Here is a 21,531-nt window from a genome sequence, read left to right as displayed (position 1 = left end):
ATCCAAAGTATGTTTATATGGAAAAATTTAAGGATTATCTTTTCTTTCTGATTAATTATTGAGTAAGCGAACTGCAGAGAAAACGAAATGATTTGAAATGCGGAAGAGAAAGATGCGGCATGTTGCTTTCGTTGGCAAGCGCGCGGTAGCCGAAGCCTCGTAAATGACGTGTTACATGAACATGTTACGTAACACCTAACATGTGATTTTCGTGAGTATTCTACGTCTTTTATTTCTTTCTAAAGTCCAAAATTAAAGTTTAGACAATCTATAATGTGTAACAAAATTTAAGATATTTTGTTTATTTGTTGTGTTAATAATTTTAATAATTATATATATATATATTTATCAATATAAATCAATTATAAATTGTCACAAAAAAGTTTTAGAATCTAAAAAGGAGACATGCATATAATTTTATATAAGCAAAAAAATCGCAATTTTATTGGAGTATAACAATAATTCATGCTCATATCTATTTCTCTCTCTCTCTCTCTCTCTCTCTCTCTCTCTTTTGACATCATTTTATTGAAAAATTAAACACAATTGATATAATAAGTAATTAATATTAATATAAATGTTCTACAGCACATCTAGATATTGTCTTATAAAAAATAATTTATTTAAAACTTTTATTGTTCGAAAGAAAATAAAGATTTCGTTTTTTAACTAAAATTGCATTATATTTACTATTGATTCTTTTCTTCGAGCGTGTTTTATATCTTTAAAAAATATATTAATATAAACTTAAAAACACTCTTAATAATTACAAATATTTATTGATCATATATGTATGTGTATTGTTTTAAGTTTAAGTAAAAGAAATATAGTTTGGAAGTAATAAATAATATAAAAAAAGAAACCTGGAAAAAAAGTCTCAACAGTACTACATTTTTTACACTTTACGAAGGCGAGAAAGAAGCACGTTATCGTCATTTATATCTCCCTGTTATATCTATATAAATATTAAATTCTAAAAGACACGTGTGCACCCATATCTACAAGACAGCGAACAAAATTGCGTATTAATATTAAATTTCCACGAAACTTTGCAGTGAAACGATGTCGCGACCGATAGCACGGTTAGATACTGCAATGTTTCGCCATAACTATTTAAATTCTTGTATTTTTCTCTTGACATAACGGTTTTATATGCAAAATGTAAATTTGACAATGATTTAAAATAAATATTTAGATGATCGCAAAAAACATTCATTCAATTCAAATTTTAAAGAACGTATCGATGTCAATTATATGCAAGATGAAGTTAAAAAATGAATTACATATATAAAAGACGATTTCAAAATATCTTAATTACCTAAGAAAAAGAAAGATGTTTTCTATAAAAACATATAATTATATGTATATTTTTGTGATAAAATAATATATCACAATTATTATAAGTTTGGATAATCAAAAAAAAATATCACTAAAAAAGAAATTAATTTTACTATTACAAATTCATTAAAAAAAAATAAATAAAAAAAACTTTCTTTGTGAAAAAGCAATATTGTATCTGGAAAATATAAAATAGAACATTCAAATATTTTGTATAAAATAATTGAATTTTATGGTATTACTGCAAAATCAAATTATAATATTCAATTCTATGAAGTCTTAAAACAATAATAAAATTATATGCTTCAATAAAATACTGATCTCATCATATGAAGATAATAAAACATTAATTATTCACAATACTTGTTAAAAATTATTGAGGATATCACAAATAGATATATATGTAATAAAATATATATGCATCTAAATTGAATAATCAAAACTATCAATTAATAATTCGAATCTACGTTTAACTAGGCATATTTTTTGAGATCACAATTATGCTCCTGAAAATAAAGTACCTCTCTAGTATGTATATCTCGAGGTGTTGTATCTTCAGTAAAATTTCACTTTAAACGAACTTGGTTGATATGGCGTAGTAGCACGCTTTTCGTGTCCTGTAAGGAAGATCCTGTGGGCAAATTTATCGAAGAGTGCCCACGGGGAAAGCATCGTAACGCGATGCACGTTGTATCTCAGACCGGCTGTGCACCTGTTTCTCTTGGGTGAAAATCCCATGGGTAGATCGTAGTAACAACTAAAGAGAATATTGTCTTACTATCGCGTTTATGTAAATATTTTCATTGTAAGCGCATCGTGTATTTTCTTAATCTGATTGGCTTTAATTGAAATATTGCATACTCTTTATCCAGCCTTCTACTTTTGTTGAATTGAGAAGCTCCTCTATCGGCAAGAATTTATTAGAAATATAATTCGTTGACATATGAGATATAAAATACGTTTCGCCTTCCGTACGTATATTTAAATATTATAATGAAATTCAACCGTCTATGTTCCATGTAACTCTAAAACCGGTTTTTCCTGTGACGCGATTTGTCATAGCGGTTGACAAACTAAATACCGTCCCCGACGAGTTTTTTTTCTACAAAGGATCGGTTTTTTTCTGTCATGAAAGGATAGCTGAGAGGACATAGACGGGAAAAATATGTCTGCTACATTCCGCGCGCATTATAAAGCACCTTTTGCGGACGTATACGGGGCAGCGGTAAGTCCGACGAAAACTTGCGGGGGTGACGTGTGGTAACAATATATATGTATGTATAACCGAGCGACGGGCTAGCGGAAGTATACATAAATATACATTTTCATGATGAATATACTCGGGGAAATATATATCATCCGGTGCAGAGAGAGAGGATTCCGAAGGTTAGAGCTCGAAGGTAGAGGTTGTGGGGTAAGGAAAGGTAGGACGGGTGTTCAGGTGCGATGTATCACATCGGTGGGATTCGTAAAGGGATATCGTCGGAAGATACGTCAGGTCCCTCCGGATATTTTGCACCCTCCTTCTCTTTTTGTACCTTTCTTGGCTTAGTTTCATGTGTCAGAGATAATTATTACACGTTTTCGTCAAAATCAGTGCGTATTAATCATCGCGATCCCAGAGATAATTTTATGAAATAAAATTCAATCCGCGCTACTAAATTGTTATAAAATGGGGAATATATACTCGTATTTTAGCATAACATGTAATATTATCTTTTCATCGCGGTCTTTCTTGTATTCAAAATCTAGGATTTATGTAGAGTGTGTCAGAAATATTCTCTTAATACACATTAAGTTTTTAAAACATTTATACGAAATCAATGTCTTCAAAGGAAAAATATTCACGAAGAACGAATGAATCGGATTGAATAACAAACTATAAAAATTTTGTACTATTTTAAATTTTGTACTATAAAAATTATGTACTATTATAGAATTAAATTCAAACAGAAGTTATATATAATATTTTTTTGCTACTATAAAATTGTGATAAAATATGGTGTTCCACAAACACAATTAAATTTTTGTAGAGAATAGCTATTATCGATTATAGAAAATCGACTTGATCTAGAAATAAAGAAAAAAAGAGATGTCACCAAATAATTTTTAAAAAGCCTATTATTTTTATATTTTTTTCTTACAACTTTCTAAAACTGTCAATGGTGATAGAACAATATACAGTGATCATTTCTTTAAATTATCACGTGTCGTGAAAAAATCCTTTTAACTCCGAACATAAATAAGGCAGATCCTCCACAATAATCCACGAAGCGGATTATCCAGCCGTCGAGATGGATGTAATGGAACAGGTCGTTTACTTCGTGGTGTCAAGAAGAGTCGAGAGAGAGAGAGAGAGAGAGAGAGAGATAATAGAGAGATTCGCGATTTTAAATCCCCCTCTCTTCTCGGCGCACGTTCCGCAATTCCGGAGCACCGATTCCATCCATGAAGATCTCATCGTAGTTTCCTCCGCCTCTCATTTAATCTCTCTCACTCGACTCCGAGTGAAATCCATAAAATGTAGCGCCTCTTAAACTCTCTCGAGAGCTCTTCCGGTTCGTTGTTCTATTCTTCTGCTACTCAACGCGGTTCGATTACGAGAAACAGTCGCTTAGACAGCTCTGCAATTCTTGCGGGCTAATTTGAACAATGGAGTAAACGAGAGCCAATTGGAAATTCTAGATGAGAATTGAGGGTGGAGGATAATACTCTAGAATTAAATTTCTAGAAATCCATTTAGCGTTGTAAAATAATTGCAAAGTACCGAAAATAAATAATTTACGTATACATATATGAATATATTTTGGAATATATTTCTAAATATGGAAATGATATATTTTTATTTATTTTTGCTTGTTATCATTCGCTTAAAAATTGTTCTAATTTTTTGTAAATGCAACATCAGTATGCCAGACAGGAATGCATGCAACTGATCATATCCGCATTTAAACTTCTTGGAAAATTCTTGCGTGTCAAGCATTAGTGTTTAAAGATATAAAAATTTTGAAGATATAGAAATTTTATTAAGAAATTAATAAAAATTAGATGTTAAAAAAACGAGAAGGCCAATAATAAGAATTTTATATATTAATCATATTATTATATATTAATCATATCATATTATAGATTAATCATATCATTATAGATTAAATACACAGATGTATTTGCAATTCATAACTTGTATTCAACCGTTTATTGTGTATATTAACTAGTTCCGCTTTAAAATATTTAAAATATTTAATTGTAACATAAAAAACAAATTCATATCGATATCATCTATTAATATAAACGCGCCCTTAAATTATACCAACGCTAGATATTTCGGTTTTCTGTCATGTCGATGAAAGAATCTCTGTTCCGTTAAGTATTCATCTTTACTTGAGAAATCATATCTCGAAAATCACCCGATAATCGACCGGCCGAGTAAGCCAAAGTCAGCTTTATGCTACATGTGCGCAGCGGGAATTCTGAACAGGGCGGGTGCGTTTTCTCATGACCAGATGTCGGCAGTCTGTCCGTAACCGGTTCAATCCGGTATCCGGAATATACTGCGCATAAAGCAACGCGCATTCCCATTGACCAGTCCGTAGTTGGAGCCGTGTACTTGGGCCAATAGTAACCGTACGACATCGTCGAGTACACGCCGTGCGCTTCTTAACGTCAGTCTCGTCGTGGTGCTCCATCTTCGCACGTCTTGTAACGTCACGTCACGAAAGGTGGACGCGTAGCGAGCAGACAATCTGCGAGGGTCGATTGTCAATTCGCGTGAGGATTACGATCCTTCTGATTACGCGCGTTGCCTGTAAGACGGGACAATCGGCGCGTCGAGGTACTCGTGGTGAACGCGTTTAAAGACCGCGCGAAAGCTGCAACTCTTCTTCGGCACTCGGAGCCCGCAGCGGAACTCGCGTAGGAAGAGGTGAGTCCCAGATCAACACCTTTCCTCTTCACGCGTCTGCACCCTCTCCTGGCTCTCTGTCTGCCTCTTCATCTGCCATCCCCTTGAGGGGGAAGAAAAATCTCCATCACTTCGACCTATCGATCAGAGCTACGTCCGTGATAATCTGTCTGTGCGCGCAGGCGAAATCACGTTGATAAATCACGCGTCTTATCACGCGCATCGATGTCCCGCGCTCGCACGCGGGACCTCATCGTCATCATTGTCAGTTGACAGAAACTAAGAACGTCGGTCGGTGACGTCGTGATGACTCAGTTGAGTCATACGGCGCTGCAACTACGAAGGTCGAACCTGGCGCGCTAAATCGATCGCGCGCCAACGACGTCGCGCAAACGATTTTCGCGTTAACGTCGCCTAGGCGGATTGGTCCCATCGGGGCGCGAAGCGGTCACGACTGTCGGGAAATGGGGTTAGATTGTGGGACGATCGATCGTTCCTAGAAAAACTAGACGTCGCGGAATAATACGTGGTCGATGCCAGTCCTCGATCAAGCATAAGTGGCTGGCGTGCTGTTACGTATCGCGAGATCCCATAGAGGGATCAACCCTCTTTCTGTCTTTTACCAGCTCTCCTTATACTTTCCGAAATTTAAGTATTGGATGCTACTTTATGTAGGCAAAAAAAAAAAAAGAAATAATCTGAGTGATGCATGTGAGATCACTTTCTGTTCCTAAACTCTCTGGAGACTCGGTATCTATAGATCATATTTACGTAACGACAACTTTCATGAATCAGTCGTTATTGGTAAATATGAAGTCTGATAATTACACAATACTGATAGATCATTTCTTAATATTTTTAAATGCTTAATATGTTTTATAATATTCCTAAGATTCCAAGTTGAATATTAAAAAAGAATTAAAATTGCTTCATCGAAAAGCGATAATACTTTCCTAATTTTCTCAGAAGAATTTTTATATCTTTTCTTAAAAAAGAGACATAAACAGAAACCTCTTACGTTCCAATTTCTATCAGCGTCCAACAATTATTTGATCGCAGACGTAACAGCTTGCAGCTGCTTCGGTGACGCTCGAAGCGTACTGGATCGATGCTACGTGTGAATTGTAGGATGGAAAAAAGTCACTGCTTACGAAAATAAACTGTCAGACGCGATAAGATTTCTCATCGTATTGGCAATTTAGTCTTTACTTTCAAAGCTACGTGCTAAATTCAGCTTTAACCGTTATACATTTGTATATTAATTTTAATGGAAAATATTACATATTAAAGTGGAGCATAGAAGGAGTATAAAAACCCTTCTCTTTAAAAACGCATGCACGTTATAAAGCTTTATCTTACCGTTTTATGCATATTAATGAAGCGAAACAAATCAATGATTTAATGATTTTTGGCTACTATTTTATAAATTTATGCTTTTACACATACGTAGAACAAAATTATATTAACAAGTCTAACTTGATAATTTTTGAAAGATCGAATAATCGAAAATTTCATCTAAAAATATATCTTCTTTTTACGTAATTACTATAACAAATATCTGTAAAATTGACAAACTAAATAATATCAGAAAAATTTATTAGACAGAATTTTTAATTATTTAATACTTCTAAATTTGTATATAACAAATATATTTTTTGTATACGGCTTTTTTATAAATTTTATACCTGATATTAATGACGTTTTGTAAACGATCGATCGTGCATAATCGTCGTGATATTCTGAATTTTTAATCGCTTGAATCAGTCATGAATCAAGTAATAGAGATATTGAAAAAAAAAATATTAGAGATAATGAATAAATATTTTGTATTATTATTTATATTATGAATGCTAAAATTTTCTTAATGAAATAAATTGATTGACAATTCGAGTCGATGTCAAGTCGGGCAGTGTCGGACGAAAAATTAGATGTCGAGAAACGAGGTTACACGCGAGTATCTACGCGAAAAATCAATACACGACTCTCCTGGGTTCCGCTTTACAACACGCGCGCGGAAGTCCATCAGCGAATTGGTGATCACTGCGTGAACCTGCGACGGTGACATACATATACATATTTTGCCCGGAAATGTTCTGGTCAGATCGATTTCCCGTTTGCTGGCGCGAGGCCGTAAGTCAAGCTAGCAGCTGATCCAGTTGCATTCGGCGCCATCGATATTTGAAGAGCTTTAAAATGATACGCTGCTTGACTTTAAATGAGATAAATTGAAACAGAAGGTACTCTTCCAAGAGCGTATCATATCACATCATATTTCTTTCATATTTTTCGCGAATGATTTTGTATGATTTTCTTATAAAAAAATTGACCACTTATTCATTTTGTATATTGTTGTGTGTTATTTAAATTTCTATAGATTCTCTCTATCTCCCATTTTATTTAATATATAATTATCAAATAAAGAATTTTTTAAAGTAACAAAATTTGCGATACTTTTGATTGTAAAATGATTGTTTAGGTATGAAAAGTCTTTGCAGTTTTTTGCTTTAATGCTAATCGCGCATTAATAATAATCATTTGTGGCACTCAGTAATAATGATATAATCTTGTTATGAAACCATTTTTTTTACTAGCGGAAATTATAATTGACAAGGAGACCGCGAGATAATATCAGATTAATGTTATATATATTCACATTATTTTCCTTGCTTGAAAAGGAAGATTTTTCTTTAAAAATAAATTATGATTTTATTTTTACAATTAATAGTTTAGAGTTTGATGTATCTTTCAAAGTTTTTTAAAAGTAATTTACTATACAAAACCTTTAAATATAAACCCAAGCTAAATTAGTTTCTATTAGGATTATGATTCATCGAACGTCATACAAACTAACGGCTACACCTAATGGGCTACACCCATATTGAGAGATTCGATATACGTGCGTACATAACGAATTGAGCTTCTCTATGTGCTTATCGATTATCAACAATGTCAACAAAAAATTGAAGAAGGAAGGATGTGATAAATACGCGCTTCTTATTTTGATCGATAGATCGACGAAGTGATGTTAATCGCAGACAAAGTCATATTTACCGAGTACAGCGATCCTCTTTTGCATGTATCTGTCTGTTTCTCTCACAAATTTACGTCACGTTTCACGTCAGTCTCGCAATCAGCGACTGATATAGTCCGGAGAATCTGTCGAATTATTTTGTTGACTTTTACTTTATTCACACGCGCTTGATTAACTGTTAAAGATAGTTAATTAAAAGTAAACACGATAATGTTGATATTGTCTCTTGTCCGCACGTTTCCTGGTTATCAATCTGGTTATGTTTCACGAAGATGCATAATTGAATAGTTAATTAGCATGTCGCCATGCATGATTTTCTCGATATACAACGAAATCGATGGATTTTGTGCATGTCGACCACCATACCATGTGACACGCATCTTCATTTTTTATATTTTAGCGAGGACGATTCTGCGAGGCATCGGCAATAACGTTTTCCATCAAAGTCGTGCAGTAAGATAAGTCCACTTATAAAACAGCAGACGCGCCTTTTTAAAACTTCTACATGTTCTATATTTTTCGATTGATCTATTTCTCTACACACAAACATAATATAACTTGAAAATATATATATAGTTACATGAATATTTCAACGAATATCACATTAGTAAAAGTTATTGAAAATGTTTTTTTTTTTTTAAATTGGAGATATTCTTTTTTAAATATAAGTTAATTTAACAATTTTTATATTTTTGCTATTATTAAAAATATGTTTAAAAATACACATCAAAATTAATTTATGTTACAATTGTTAATTAATATATACGTTTACTATCCTGTATATGTCACATATGTGAAGAGATATAAATTAAATTATAAAATGTAAATTAAAACTGCGTTCACTTGACAAATGTTGCAAAAATGAACAACCAAAGTTATGGAAACAATAGCAGCTTATTTGTTTGTTTAGTGAAAGCAAGGGAATTGTTTGTTTTTATATGCAGTTTTGTAAATAGACTGCGATTTCATGGACGTAGAAATCCGTATTAACGATTGAGTTCAAAAGAGTGTCTTTATACTTAAATCCGGATTCCGAATACGTTTAAATTGGCGCATGACTGCAACTGTTTACACTAGAGATTATATGTATACGAAACGGGGAAAGAGAAGTTATATGCAGATAGTTACAATATGAAAAAGTATTTAATCAACTTATGCAACTGCTCTATTATTTCTCCTATTATTTATTTTTATTCCATTCATATAGTAATTGACTTCTTCTTCACACAATTTTAAACGCAATTATTGTGTAATATATTGCAAACTTTTTTATGAAATTAACATGTAATTATATGAAACGGAAATTTGGATTAACGGACAAAAGGATTAAGTTATTAAAAAGAATGCGAGAAAGAGAATAAATAAAAAACTCAACTAACAATAAATAATTAAAAACACTAATAATGTCTGTTTTGAAGTACAGAATCATGCAACTTCTATAATTGCTTCAGTGCCTAATAAAATTTCATTGCAGTTGTTTGTAGTTATTTATTGAGAATCAATAACATTATTAAAGTATCATATGTATGATAAATATGTTCTACTTCAATAATATAAAAAATAAATGTTTGATGAAATTCTAAAGTTTAATTAATTACAAGATAGATAGTGTTTACTAAGAAATATTTTCAAAATATTTGTGATTATTCATAAATCTGTTATTTTCTACGTGATATAATTAAAAACTAAATTGTGTTATATCTGTCATTAAAAACATTCGACTTCATTTTTTGCAAAAATTGTTAACAAGAATTTTCCTCAAAAAAAAAACTTATTGAGTCTCATGATAACCACTGATTTTAGTTAAAAATGAGAATGAAACAAACACAATATATTTTTGTCTATAGAATCTAATTATCAATTGCATTTTGATTAGCTCTTATTATTGCTTATAATTAAAGATAAAAAAATTGATTTAATTAATCACGGCTATTGTGATGTAACTGTTTCATTATAAAATCTTTCTCAATAAAATCGATATATGTATATCAAGTACGAATGATTGCCGATGCCTCGAATCGCGCTGCGGTCACAGGATCTCCTTATCTTTGTTTTTTTTCTTTCTTTTGTTCCTTTGCCGTTCGTTTGCCTTTTTGACGTGCGATATTGGCATATCGGCTTCGGGCACGCCTATCATCAGCAGCAGCAGCAACGCCACAGCTCCAGGCGCCTTCGAGGCGATTCTTCGCCGCGAGGGCAACTACCTGGGCGGCAATCATCGTCCTCGACCAGCACGACGAGCAATTAGGTCGTGTCGGGTGAGGAACGACATCGCGAACGAGACAGGACGATAAGAGGTCACGCCATGCCGGCAGGTATTGGCGCTTCGTACAGGTCGTTAGGCGACCTGGGCGAAGACGTTTACAAAAGCACGACCATCGTCGACCAGACACAGACTACCAGCCAGAGTGTGCTCGAGTCCGTCAAGAAGGCTTTTAGCTTCGCCTCGCCAAAGGTTGAGGTCCGGAAGAAGGACCCGTTGATCGAAGACCGTCGCGAAAGCATCTCGATTGTCTCAAGGTAATGCCTTAAGCGAGATTGTCCGGAAATATGTGGGAGAAACCGGTCAGCAGGTAGGAATATGGTCGCGGGATATATCGTGTCGCAGTTCTTCAATCTCGAATCTAGTTGCCCTTTCGAACATTGATAATTTATTACGAATTTAAAACAGTTTATTTAAAAACACTAAAGAATTGTGACATTTTTGCTGGATTATATTGTTTCTTACATATATCTATATAAAAAAAATTGTATTATAAATATATTGTGTTATATATAATTTATTATAATTAAAATATGAGAATTTTATAAGTAAAATTTATATTATAGTAAGATATATATACTAATAAAAATATATATATTTTTAATTTTATATATATTATTTTTCATAAAATGGGAATTAATTTGCAAATTTGGCTAAAAGTTTACTTAAATTATTTTATCATTTTATTCATTTTAGTACAATGAAAGTTTCAACTTTAAATTAAATTATTCAAATTGAATTATTTAAATTGAATTGTGCACTATTTAATTTTGCAGTGTTTATTGATTGTATCAGAAAATTATTTAGAATAGTTAATAATATTACATTTAATCTATCAAAATAAAATATAATTTAATTATAAATAATAGAAAGTAAAATTTAAAAAAGAAAAAAATATACTTTAGAAAAACATACTTATAAAATATGCTTATTAAATTAATATTGTTTCTCTCTAGAAAAATTAGAATGATAATCAGTAATTTCTGACTTAGCATATTTTTATAAGAAATTATGCAAATTGTGAGTTATGTAGAATTTATTAACTTGATTTATTGACTTGATTTTCAAAAAGATCGTGTTGTCTGCAAAGAAATTACATATTTTTACGACCAACTTACTTTACTATTTTTAATCGCAAAGAGGAATTTTGCAAATCAAAGAGATACATTATAATTTGTTCCCGGAAAATCGTCTTGAATAATATAGAAAAAGTTATATTTTATCTCGTTTATATTAACTCAATGTATATTAAAAATATTGAGTTTAAAAGCATGAATGCATCATCAACAACAGGATAAGTGATGCAAGTTGTTAAGCAGTTTGTGGGCAACGAGCATTTCGAGATCGAAGACATATCAGGGCATGATTATAGATATGCTTTTGTTGTTAGCTACTATGGCGAACAGGTTTTATGAAATCAATTGTAACACTATCGATGCAGTTTTCACAACTTTTGTTGCATGTTTATAGGCTGGCTAAAAGCATCTCTATTATAATGTATTGAATCGTCTATTAGAGAAGAAACATACAAAGAATAAAATATTTCTCGGTAGAATATTATACAAAATATTAAATAACATATTTTTATATTCTCTTTAGTAGGTATAACAATGTTATATAATATGACCACATATGTTATAATAAAAATAAGAATTACACGTATGATGACACTAAAATCTTAATCAAAGTAAAAGAAAGTGATTTGAATTTGATTTGAAAGTAAATTTGTGAATCTGAATGTAAATTGATGATTTGAAGATACATTAACTATGATAGTATCGTCGACAAAATATAGTTTCCTCAAATTGTTATACGCATGAAAAATAGAATCACATTTCGCATTATTCCAGAATATTGACCAACAAATTCTAAAGCTGATTTTTTTACTTTCACTTTTGAGATACTGTTTTTTTTTTTAACATTATATGAACTCATTTCTCTAATCTAAAAATAATATTTTAAAAAAATGTATCGTTTTACAATAATTATGTTCTTTTATATTTTTAGAATTTATTTTTTAAAATATTTTATATATATTTAATATAAAATTTTATATCATGATTTAATATAAAATAATTACCTTTTGAAATTTTATTTACATTTAAACACTCGTAATAAAGCAATCATGTTTGTTTCTTTCAATTAAATGTTTGAAAGCACCATATGTGTGTGTGCTATATATTATGTATATTAAAAATAGCCATCTTTAGCAATGAAAGCGTTAACCGTGTCGAAATAAAATAGATGAAAATATTTTTAAATTGCAAAAATTAAAAAAATATGCTCGCCAATGCCAACTACATTAATGCTTGTAATTTAATCATTCTTAATATTACTAACAATTGTTTATTTGGATTCTGCCCAAAAGCACTGAATGTTTATTTGTCAAAACTAACATTTTTTTTTTTTTTCAAAAACTAATTTTAACACAAAATCTGATACTAGCCAAAAGATTTCCCGCAATTTTGCGCGCATGAAATTGCTCAGCAGCTTTAGTAACTTCTGCTGTTATTAAATACGGTTCGTTTTCCCCACGGAAATCAATAATTACGCGAACTGTTTGCACATGTATAATACACCAATAAAACGAGTAAAAAATTCTCGAACTTATTTCATCGAATTATTTGATTGAGAATACACAGATGAACTATACACAGATTCGTGGAGATAAAAAATTAACTGACTGTAATCGTTTAAGTAAAAAATTAGAGATATTGACTTTGTAAAATATTTTGTAGAATACTTTGTTTTTAGAAATATTTAAATTTGCCTTGTATAAACTGAATCGGCTATAAAGCCAACATTTCGTTTTAGATTAGTAGATTAGTAAGAACATAAAGTTCAGGATCGGACGTTAAAGGCACTACTGCTATTGATCAGTTCGTGCTGAAGGCAAGCGAACCAAAGGTAAGTCGTCATGTTATGGCATCTGAAAAAGTTCCTTTCCTTTTTTTTTCCACACGCTTCAAGCCTCGCACGCCCGCATCAATAACACTAGCTTCTCGCATCCCTTTATCTAAACGTGAATGCAATCATCGTTATCATCGCCGCTTGGTTTGTTACTGTCACTATTATTATTATCACCTTCTCTGTTGCATGCATGAGATCGGCCGTCTTCCTTTGTCCTTGCAACGCTCGAGTTGCGACCGTTTGCGTCGCTTCATGACGCGCAACGGAAACGCGTGCATGGCAGAACCGGCTTCTCGAGTCAAGTGACCAAGGGCGATTAAATGCGAGCAATCGAGGGATCCCGGTGTCATTTGTGTTTTTTTGAAGTAATAGAATATGTGAAGCTTCAGAGCTCGTATTCTCGTCGCACGTTATAATTCTTCAATTTCAATGTACATTTACGTTTTATTTAGAAATCTTGCATATAATGTTAAATGTATAAGTAAATTTATAATTACTATTTATAATTTAAAAAACGTATTTACTAATTAGAATTCAAAAATGATACATTCAATAATGATGAAAGATTAAAATATCTTATATAATATTGAATGTTTTAATTCTTAAAAAATTTAGTATTTTTAGTTAAGACAATAGATGATATGTTTTTATTATACGATCGTTAAAATTAAAGTACTACCGTTTAATTTTAACTCCAAGTTTAATCCGATTTCTGTTAGGGAACTTTATTCAAGTGTGCAATATCTGAATACGAGATTTCCCGACTCTTGATTTAATTGGCCGTAAAAATTGAGGATCGTTATGGTAATTTTGCATTCAAATGAATCGTGTGCTAAATGCCGGAAATCGTGAATTGTAGAACAAAGAGAAGCCGATTCTTAAAGCGATCAACGTAAAATACTAGCAAAAGCAGATTGACGCTAATACGATACTGCTTTTTTTTATTTATTGTGCTAATTGCTTTTACAAATTGTCCGTATGTTGTGACGGGGTAAAGGCACGACATATGCCGGTAGGGCCGGGCCCTATGATTATTCGCCGCCATTTTGTTTTAGGGAGAAAAACAAGATGCCGACAGCAGCCACTGCCGAGGAATCTGCTCTGTTGGGGTAAGTTTTGGAATAAGAGAGAAGAGAGCTTAGAGACATCATCGCGTAATCGGTACTATTTCCTATCTTTAAGCAAGTAAATCGCATTAAATCGTAGTTGAAATTTATGCTGATGCGTAGATATGTAGCGGGAGTGCGATAGTTGATATTAATCAAGCCTATTAATCAAGCCGCATTGAGAATGTACCCCACTTTTATATTATTCATTCACATTCATCTATTCTTGTTTCATCGTAGCATAAAAATTCGTTTGATGCAGAACAACTAGGAGTGAGTAAAATTGCTGCAAATTTATTCTTATATATTAAAATTTCGCCTAAAATTACAAATTTAATCAATACTATTTTGTTATAATTAAAAACGGACCTTAATATAGAAATATTGAATATTCCATCATTAATATTTGCCACATGACAAGAATAGACAGATCTAAATCTGTTGATCTCATTTGCAAAAAAATTAGAATAAATTAGAATAAATTTTTCTAAATTAGAATATACCTTAAAATACATAAAATTAGAATACATTTCAAAATATGAAAATGAGTAGAAATGAGATGTTTGTCATATTCATAGAGTTTTTCAATTGACATGAATGATTGACATTGACCTTAATGTGTCCAGCGCCGAGTGACCAGATCATAACAACGCAATTGTGTTATTAAATTTTATTATATGCTACTTACGCTACTACGTACTAACGGTACAACTGCGTAACAATTCGTACTGGTCATCAGCGAGCGAATTATGGATGCTTTGAGGTATATAATTGATTGAGGATACAGGAATAATTATAAAAACATTGCAATTGAAAATGGACATGGTTCTAAATTTTGCCGCGGCAATCACACTACACATTATGTAAAAGCAACGACACAATGCATTGCTCTAAGCTCTGACAAAAAACAAAGCCGCAGTGTAGTGCGCGACGGTAACAATATTGTTCTTTTATATACAATATTGAATGAATAGCGTCACTTAATGAGCGACCCAGTTATTTAGAGTTGTGACCCAAATTCGAAAGGCTTATGAAACTTAATTGTTTAAGATAGTTTAACGAAAGTTCTAAAACTTTCGACATATTTAAGCTGTGTAACAGAGTTACTTCATGATTCTTTCAAACTTGCATCGCGTTGTTGGTGCCACTTTCTTATTTAAGTGTAAGTGTAAAGTTAAAATCATAAATTTTACTTTAAAATTATCAAGTTTTTCCTGAAATTATATATACTTATCTTACTACAAATTTTTAAAAAATATGACAAGAAATTATTGCTTTACAAAATGTATTAAAAGAAAAATTTTCTCTTTGAATAATATTTTATTTTTATTTTCACTAATTTGATAAAATTTATGGGAAGTTAGCACAATGCCAGTGTAATCGATGAGAATCTATATTATTCAAATATAGATAATTTTATATATTTTTATTAAATAAATATAACATCGGTTGTTTGAATTTTCTAGAATACTGTAATATAACAAACTTGTATCGTCAATAGAAAGTGTCTGGCTCTTCTCTTTTTCAGTCGATATCCAAATTAACTTTGTGATAAAATTAAAAATACTTACAAGTAGATTATAAGTTTCAAAATATAATCTTTTATTATTCCAAAGAAAATGGATTCCAAAGATTTCCAAGTCCGACAGATGGCACAACATAAACAATAAAAAATTTAATGTAATTTATAAAAAAAAAAACATTTTTATTGTATTTATTATTGATATCAAATATTATATTACACAAGCTCTTATTGGGGGTGATAAAATCGTAGTTGTGGCTATATGACACAAAACCTTTGGAATTTTTTTTTGATACGAAAAAGACTACCTTCTTAAACTTATATATTTGTAATTTATTTGTAATTATCATTTTTCACATTAGAAAATATCGCTTAAGGGCGATTTTGCCATCTTCTTGTCTAAAAAGATAAAAAACAGTTAATGACACATTATAGACTCGATGATGCTTCCGTCTCGTATAGTGCTTTACTTAATTTAACATAAGCGACGCAGAGTCGACTAGGCACAAAACTTCATAAGAAATTAAAGTCTCAGTTAATGCGTTCCATTCTCATGACTTGTATTTCTACACGTTGGCACGTAATCATGCACTTTTTCAATATTAATTTTTTACATATATGGAATTATAATTCAAAAAGATATATTTATGAATTATTATAAGATGATTCACATCAGAAAGAAATTAACACAGAAATATTGTGTAATAAACTTAATGATGTAGCATATCTCTCACTCATTATCTCTATTTAATTATCCTATCTTTATTTAGATAAACTATACGTTTTCTTCTCTCCTTCTTTAAATTTATTTTAACAAATTTGATTCTGAATAAATTTGAATACATTACTTTTTTACAATAATATAAAAATTTTTATATTTATTATAATTATTATATATATTTATATATAATTATATAATTATATATATATATATTTATTATATAAAAAATTTTATATTATTATTATTAGAAGAGCGATCGTAAACCGACTGTAAAAGACGACAATGATAATGATGACGTTTAAATTTATGAATAATGTTATTTGTTGAAAGTGTGTTAATATGCTAAGCAAGCAAATGTGGAAGGGACTTTAATAGAATGTAACATTTCGCGTAATCGCGAGCTTAAGAGCTTACTAAGGTTAACAATGTAATTTCACTATGTCACGTTCGTACCATCTTTGGACAAAGACGTTCTACTTGTTAGGATAAAGGACGAGGCCATACGTAGCTCTTGACTAGTCCTCACTGCAGAGTAGTTAACATCAAAATTAGAACTAATTAGGAACCATTAAGACTATCATATAAACGTCTTGTTGTCTCGATGTCTTATAATATTGTTTCAAAAACAGCTTTCTCAACAATGTTTCTTTTATAGTACATATATAGGTATTTCATTTTTTTTAACTACGCAAATAAGACATTACATAAAGCTCTGATTTTTAAATATGTCTTGTTATTTGATCCCTTATATAATACATATGATAGGTATACTTTATTTAAAAAAAATTATATCCTCGTAATAAAACAGCACTTAAGAGTATGTAAATATCCATAATATAATATTTTATATAAAAAATCTGATCTCTTTTATTATAAATCTACTATAATCTTAAAAGAGAATTAATTTAATTTATGTATTAATCAATTTAAAAAATTGTGCCCGAGAGATTAAAGAGATTAAATTTTTAAATACATTCTCAACATCGTAGGAATTCTTTACTATCTATGTCATATTCTAATCTTAATCCATTTAATTCTTAAACTTATTACTCTTAACAGATATTATAGATTTTAAATTTCTTTAAATTTTATTCTGTGCATAATTTGATTTAACACGCATAAATTTTATAAATTGTTACAAATTTTATATATATATATATATATATATATATATATATATATATATATATATATTGTCATTTCAAATGTGGATCCTGGTACTAGCTATAATATTGTTCACATGAACTAAATATAATTAAAAATTAAATTACAAAACAAACAAATTTATAAGAAATGTCATAAATCTAATCAATTAAACGAAATTTATTTTGTACGTGTTTTTTTTCCATCTGCGCAAGTCATTGTTTGTAGTTAATGATCTGTCTTATGCAGATAAAAGATGAAATTGTGCTTGAAACAGGCCACTGCTCTTTATGCCATGAAGAAGGCGGACATATTGATCGAAATGCAACTTGAGTCAGAAACGCAAGTTCTTTGTCAACTAAAAGAGAACTTAGCCATTTGTTAATTGTCATTTTTTTTTCCGCGTAACGTTGATTCTGTCTCATTTTTTTGCTAATTAATCTTTACTTATCTCGATTGAAGATCTTTGCCGTTTGTTACGTAAAGCAATGATAAATTACTCTGATAGGAGGTCGAAACGTAACGATTCTATATGACGCGACAGTCGTGTATGTCAGTGTTTGCTCTACTTTCGCTAGAAATTCGTTTAACGTAACTTGGCATTGCGCCAGTCCCACTTTGGGCGGATGGCACCGACTTTGTAAAACAGCTTTTGTATTATAATAAAAATAATATAATTAATAAATTACCGTTTATTTTTTTAATCTTTTGATTGTCAAATTGTCTTTAAAACAAAAATTGATCAACAGCATTATATACGGAAAATCGAAAGTGACAAATTAAATCTTTTACATATATTTACGGGAAATATATGACAAAATCTAAAACAATAGCAAATTTGCGAATTGCAAAAGAGAACAAAAAAGAGAGAGGATATTAATAATCTTCAATATCTAATCCGTCCTTGTGCTAGAAATTTGAAGTTTGCCCAACTCAAATAATTGGAGCTTTATAATAATAAGCACGACTCTGTTTACAGTGCTCTATATCATACTTGTGTTTGTCGTAGATAGAGATTTATTTACTTACCTTGGTCGCAAGAGTAGGATAGCGTAAATCGATCCTTATTGTGCGGCTTTGTCTTAGGCAAGTGATCAGAAAGAATATCTGCACACTTTGGTTAATCGATCGATAAAAAGAGCAATATCATACAAGATCAAATTAGATAAGACATATTTAATTCCGCTTGATGTCAGTTATTTGGATGCAGATTGTGGTTCATTAGAGTCACTTTCAAATCTTAATGACATTGTTTGCCACTTATTGTTAAATACATTTTATTCCGTTATATATTGTTTGCTTTTAAAAAAGAAGATTATATATGCAAAGCTCATTTTAATTAGATTCCACATTAAACTTTTATACGATTTCTTTAACTAAATCTAAAAAACATTAAAATATATTGTGCAAACTTTTATACAACGTAAAAGTAAACTATTAAATTTATTTATTCTGTTGCTGCAAGAATTTAATCTCTAAAAATTAATATTTATAAAGATTTCTTATATTATATTCAATTCGGATATTTTCTGCCCAATTTTGAAAAATAAATAAATTACGTTTACAGACACATATTCTTATAAAATGTAATTCTTTAATAATAAATAATTATAACAGAAATACGAAAAAAATAATATAGCATATTTCTGTTCATATTGATATTTATTTTCGATGAAAAATAAGTGAGTATTATGTATAGAATGCAAAAAAATGGATATAATTTCAAAAACATAGAGAAGATTTTAGATTGTCATTCAATAAAATGGCAGCAAATTCAATTACGTATTGTTATAGCAAATTGTTATCCTTGTACTTTTAAATGCGTATCCAATTTCTTTTTTTCAATAAGTTTATATTTAAAGCTGCTGCGAATGCTTTCGATCGGGAGTTCACATTTTATAAAGTTATTTCGCAGTTAATTTAAACGCGAGAGCTTTTCGAATTTTAAAGTTGCAAAATATGAGAATAAAATCCAGCCTCGAGAAATATTGCACCACTTTTCCATTTAAGTTGGCGCTTTCAACGAGCCAGTTGAATATTCGTAACGCGAGATATCTCTGGAAATTTGAAAGTAGGATTTCAGGTTGATCCAGGATCAGCCAGTTTTTTGTCCTATGAATTCCATTACTAAAACTGAAAGAAGTTCTCAATTTGATACATATATACTTTTATGTGTTTGTTTTACTATGATAGAAATGACCGAAAATGTGTAAAATATCAATCTAAATATAATTATTAAAATTTTCCTAGGCAGCGGTTTATCTTTTATGTTGAATATCTCTAGATAACATAAGAGTGCTTAAAATGAAAAATAAAATGGAAAAATATTTTCTTTATCTCGGATTTTTTAGTCGCATATAAATTTGTAACATCTGTAATTTGTAAAATTTTAAATAAAAATAAGGAAACTTTAATGGGGTATGAAATTTTCACTATTTATTTAAATTGTAAATGATAGAAAAATATTTTTCAAATTTTAATTTTTAATGAAATTTATGCGAAATAATTAAAACAGTTGTAGAAATACATATAATTTACTTAATTATTTAAATGTCTCTCTCTCTCTCTCTCTCTCTCTCTCTCATTCACTCTTTCTCTCTACAATATGCAATATTCCTCTATACTATAATATGATGATGCAATTATTTGTCTTAAATATCACGATCTATATATATATATATATGAGAAATATATATGAATCATCTCTATTTCAAGAATGTAAACAAATAGTGTTTCTGATATTTTGCATTTCGTTGAATTTATTATTTCATTTTTTACGTTATTACTTTAAATATTAAAATTATTTAAAAATAAAATTTTATAAACTTAATATACCTATTTCCAATAAACTTTCGAAAAATTAATAGAATAGCTTATATGAAAAAGGCTCTACAAATTTATATACTATTCCTTATAGATATGTCATTTTATTTAGTGCATAAAATTTATTAAAAAATATTTTTTTTTTGTTTTATACAAACTTATTTTCAAAAACTTTATTAAATTTTACATTATTCGATGCATTTGTACAATCACAGCTCGACAAAAAAAAATTTATTTGAAAATTTTTAACCACACATTGTATGTAATAGTATTCAAATCTTATATAGACGGTCTCTACAAAGTTCATGCTTTATCATTATTGCGATAGAGAAGGAAGAGAACAGCCGGACTTAACTCTGGCCGGAAATGACTGAGCGACGTGCCGGGAAACCTCTCGCGCACGCAAATTAGCTGTGCTTGGAAATTCAAGTAGCATTACGATGGCGAATCACTACTGATACCGTTGTTCTGACCAAAGCATTATTACTGAACGAAACCTCAAATAAAATATGTAGTTATCTATCAAACTTTATCAGAAATAAAAGACTGACAATTTTCTACTTTCTATCTTGTCGCATAAAAAAAGTATTTTTGTTAATTAAAATAAATTATAATATAATTAACATAACAAATAATAACAACAATAACAGATAAGTAGATATACGAGTGTTTTAAAGCTTAATCAAATTTTTATATTAGATATAAGATTAAAATCAAATTTATTATATTAGATGTTAGATTAAAATAACAAATGCTTAATCAAATTTATTATA

The 21,531-nt window shown here is 30.2% G+C and overlaps 1 protein-coding gene across 7 annotated transcripts in view; it reads left to right on the top strand.

Moving 5' to 3' along the window:
* LOC126858913 (protein NDRG3) overlaps window positions 1-21,531 on the top strand; it is a 48,016-nt gene that overhangs the window by 7,514 nt on the left and 18,971 nt on the right. The window contains exons 1-3 of one of the 7 annotated variants that reach the window (XM_050609644.1): window positions 4,926-5,260; window positions 10,414-10,790; window positions 14,499-14,552. The exons of 2 other annotated variants lie outside the window; for them this stretch is intronic. In XM_050609644.1, coding sequence (XP_050465601.1) covers window positions 10,576-10,790; window positions 14,499-14,552 — 269 coding nt within the window. In that variant the 5' untranslated portion in view covers window positions 4,926-5,260; window positions 10,414-10,575. Of the gene's footprint in view, window positions 1-4,925; window positions 5,261-10,410; window positions 10,791-14,498; window positions 14,553-21,531 lie in introns of those variants that run through there. 4 more of the 7 variants (XM_050609643.1, XM_050609646.1, XM_050609645.1 and 1 more) reach the window with 4 other exon arrangements.

The sequence above is a fragment of the Cataglyphis hispanica genome, chromosome 2 (genome assembly GCF_021464435.1).
Source record: "Cataglyphis hispanica isolate Lineage 1 chromosome 2, ULB_Chis1_1.0, whole genome shotgun sequence".
Taxonomy (NCBI): domain Eukaryota; kingdom Metazoa; phylum Arthropoda; class Insecta; order Hymenoptera; family Formicidae; genus Cataglyphis; species Cataglyphis hispanica.
The sequence above is the reverse complement of the archived record's forward strand: the minus strand, read 5'-3'. Positions and strand labels throughout refer to the sequence as shown.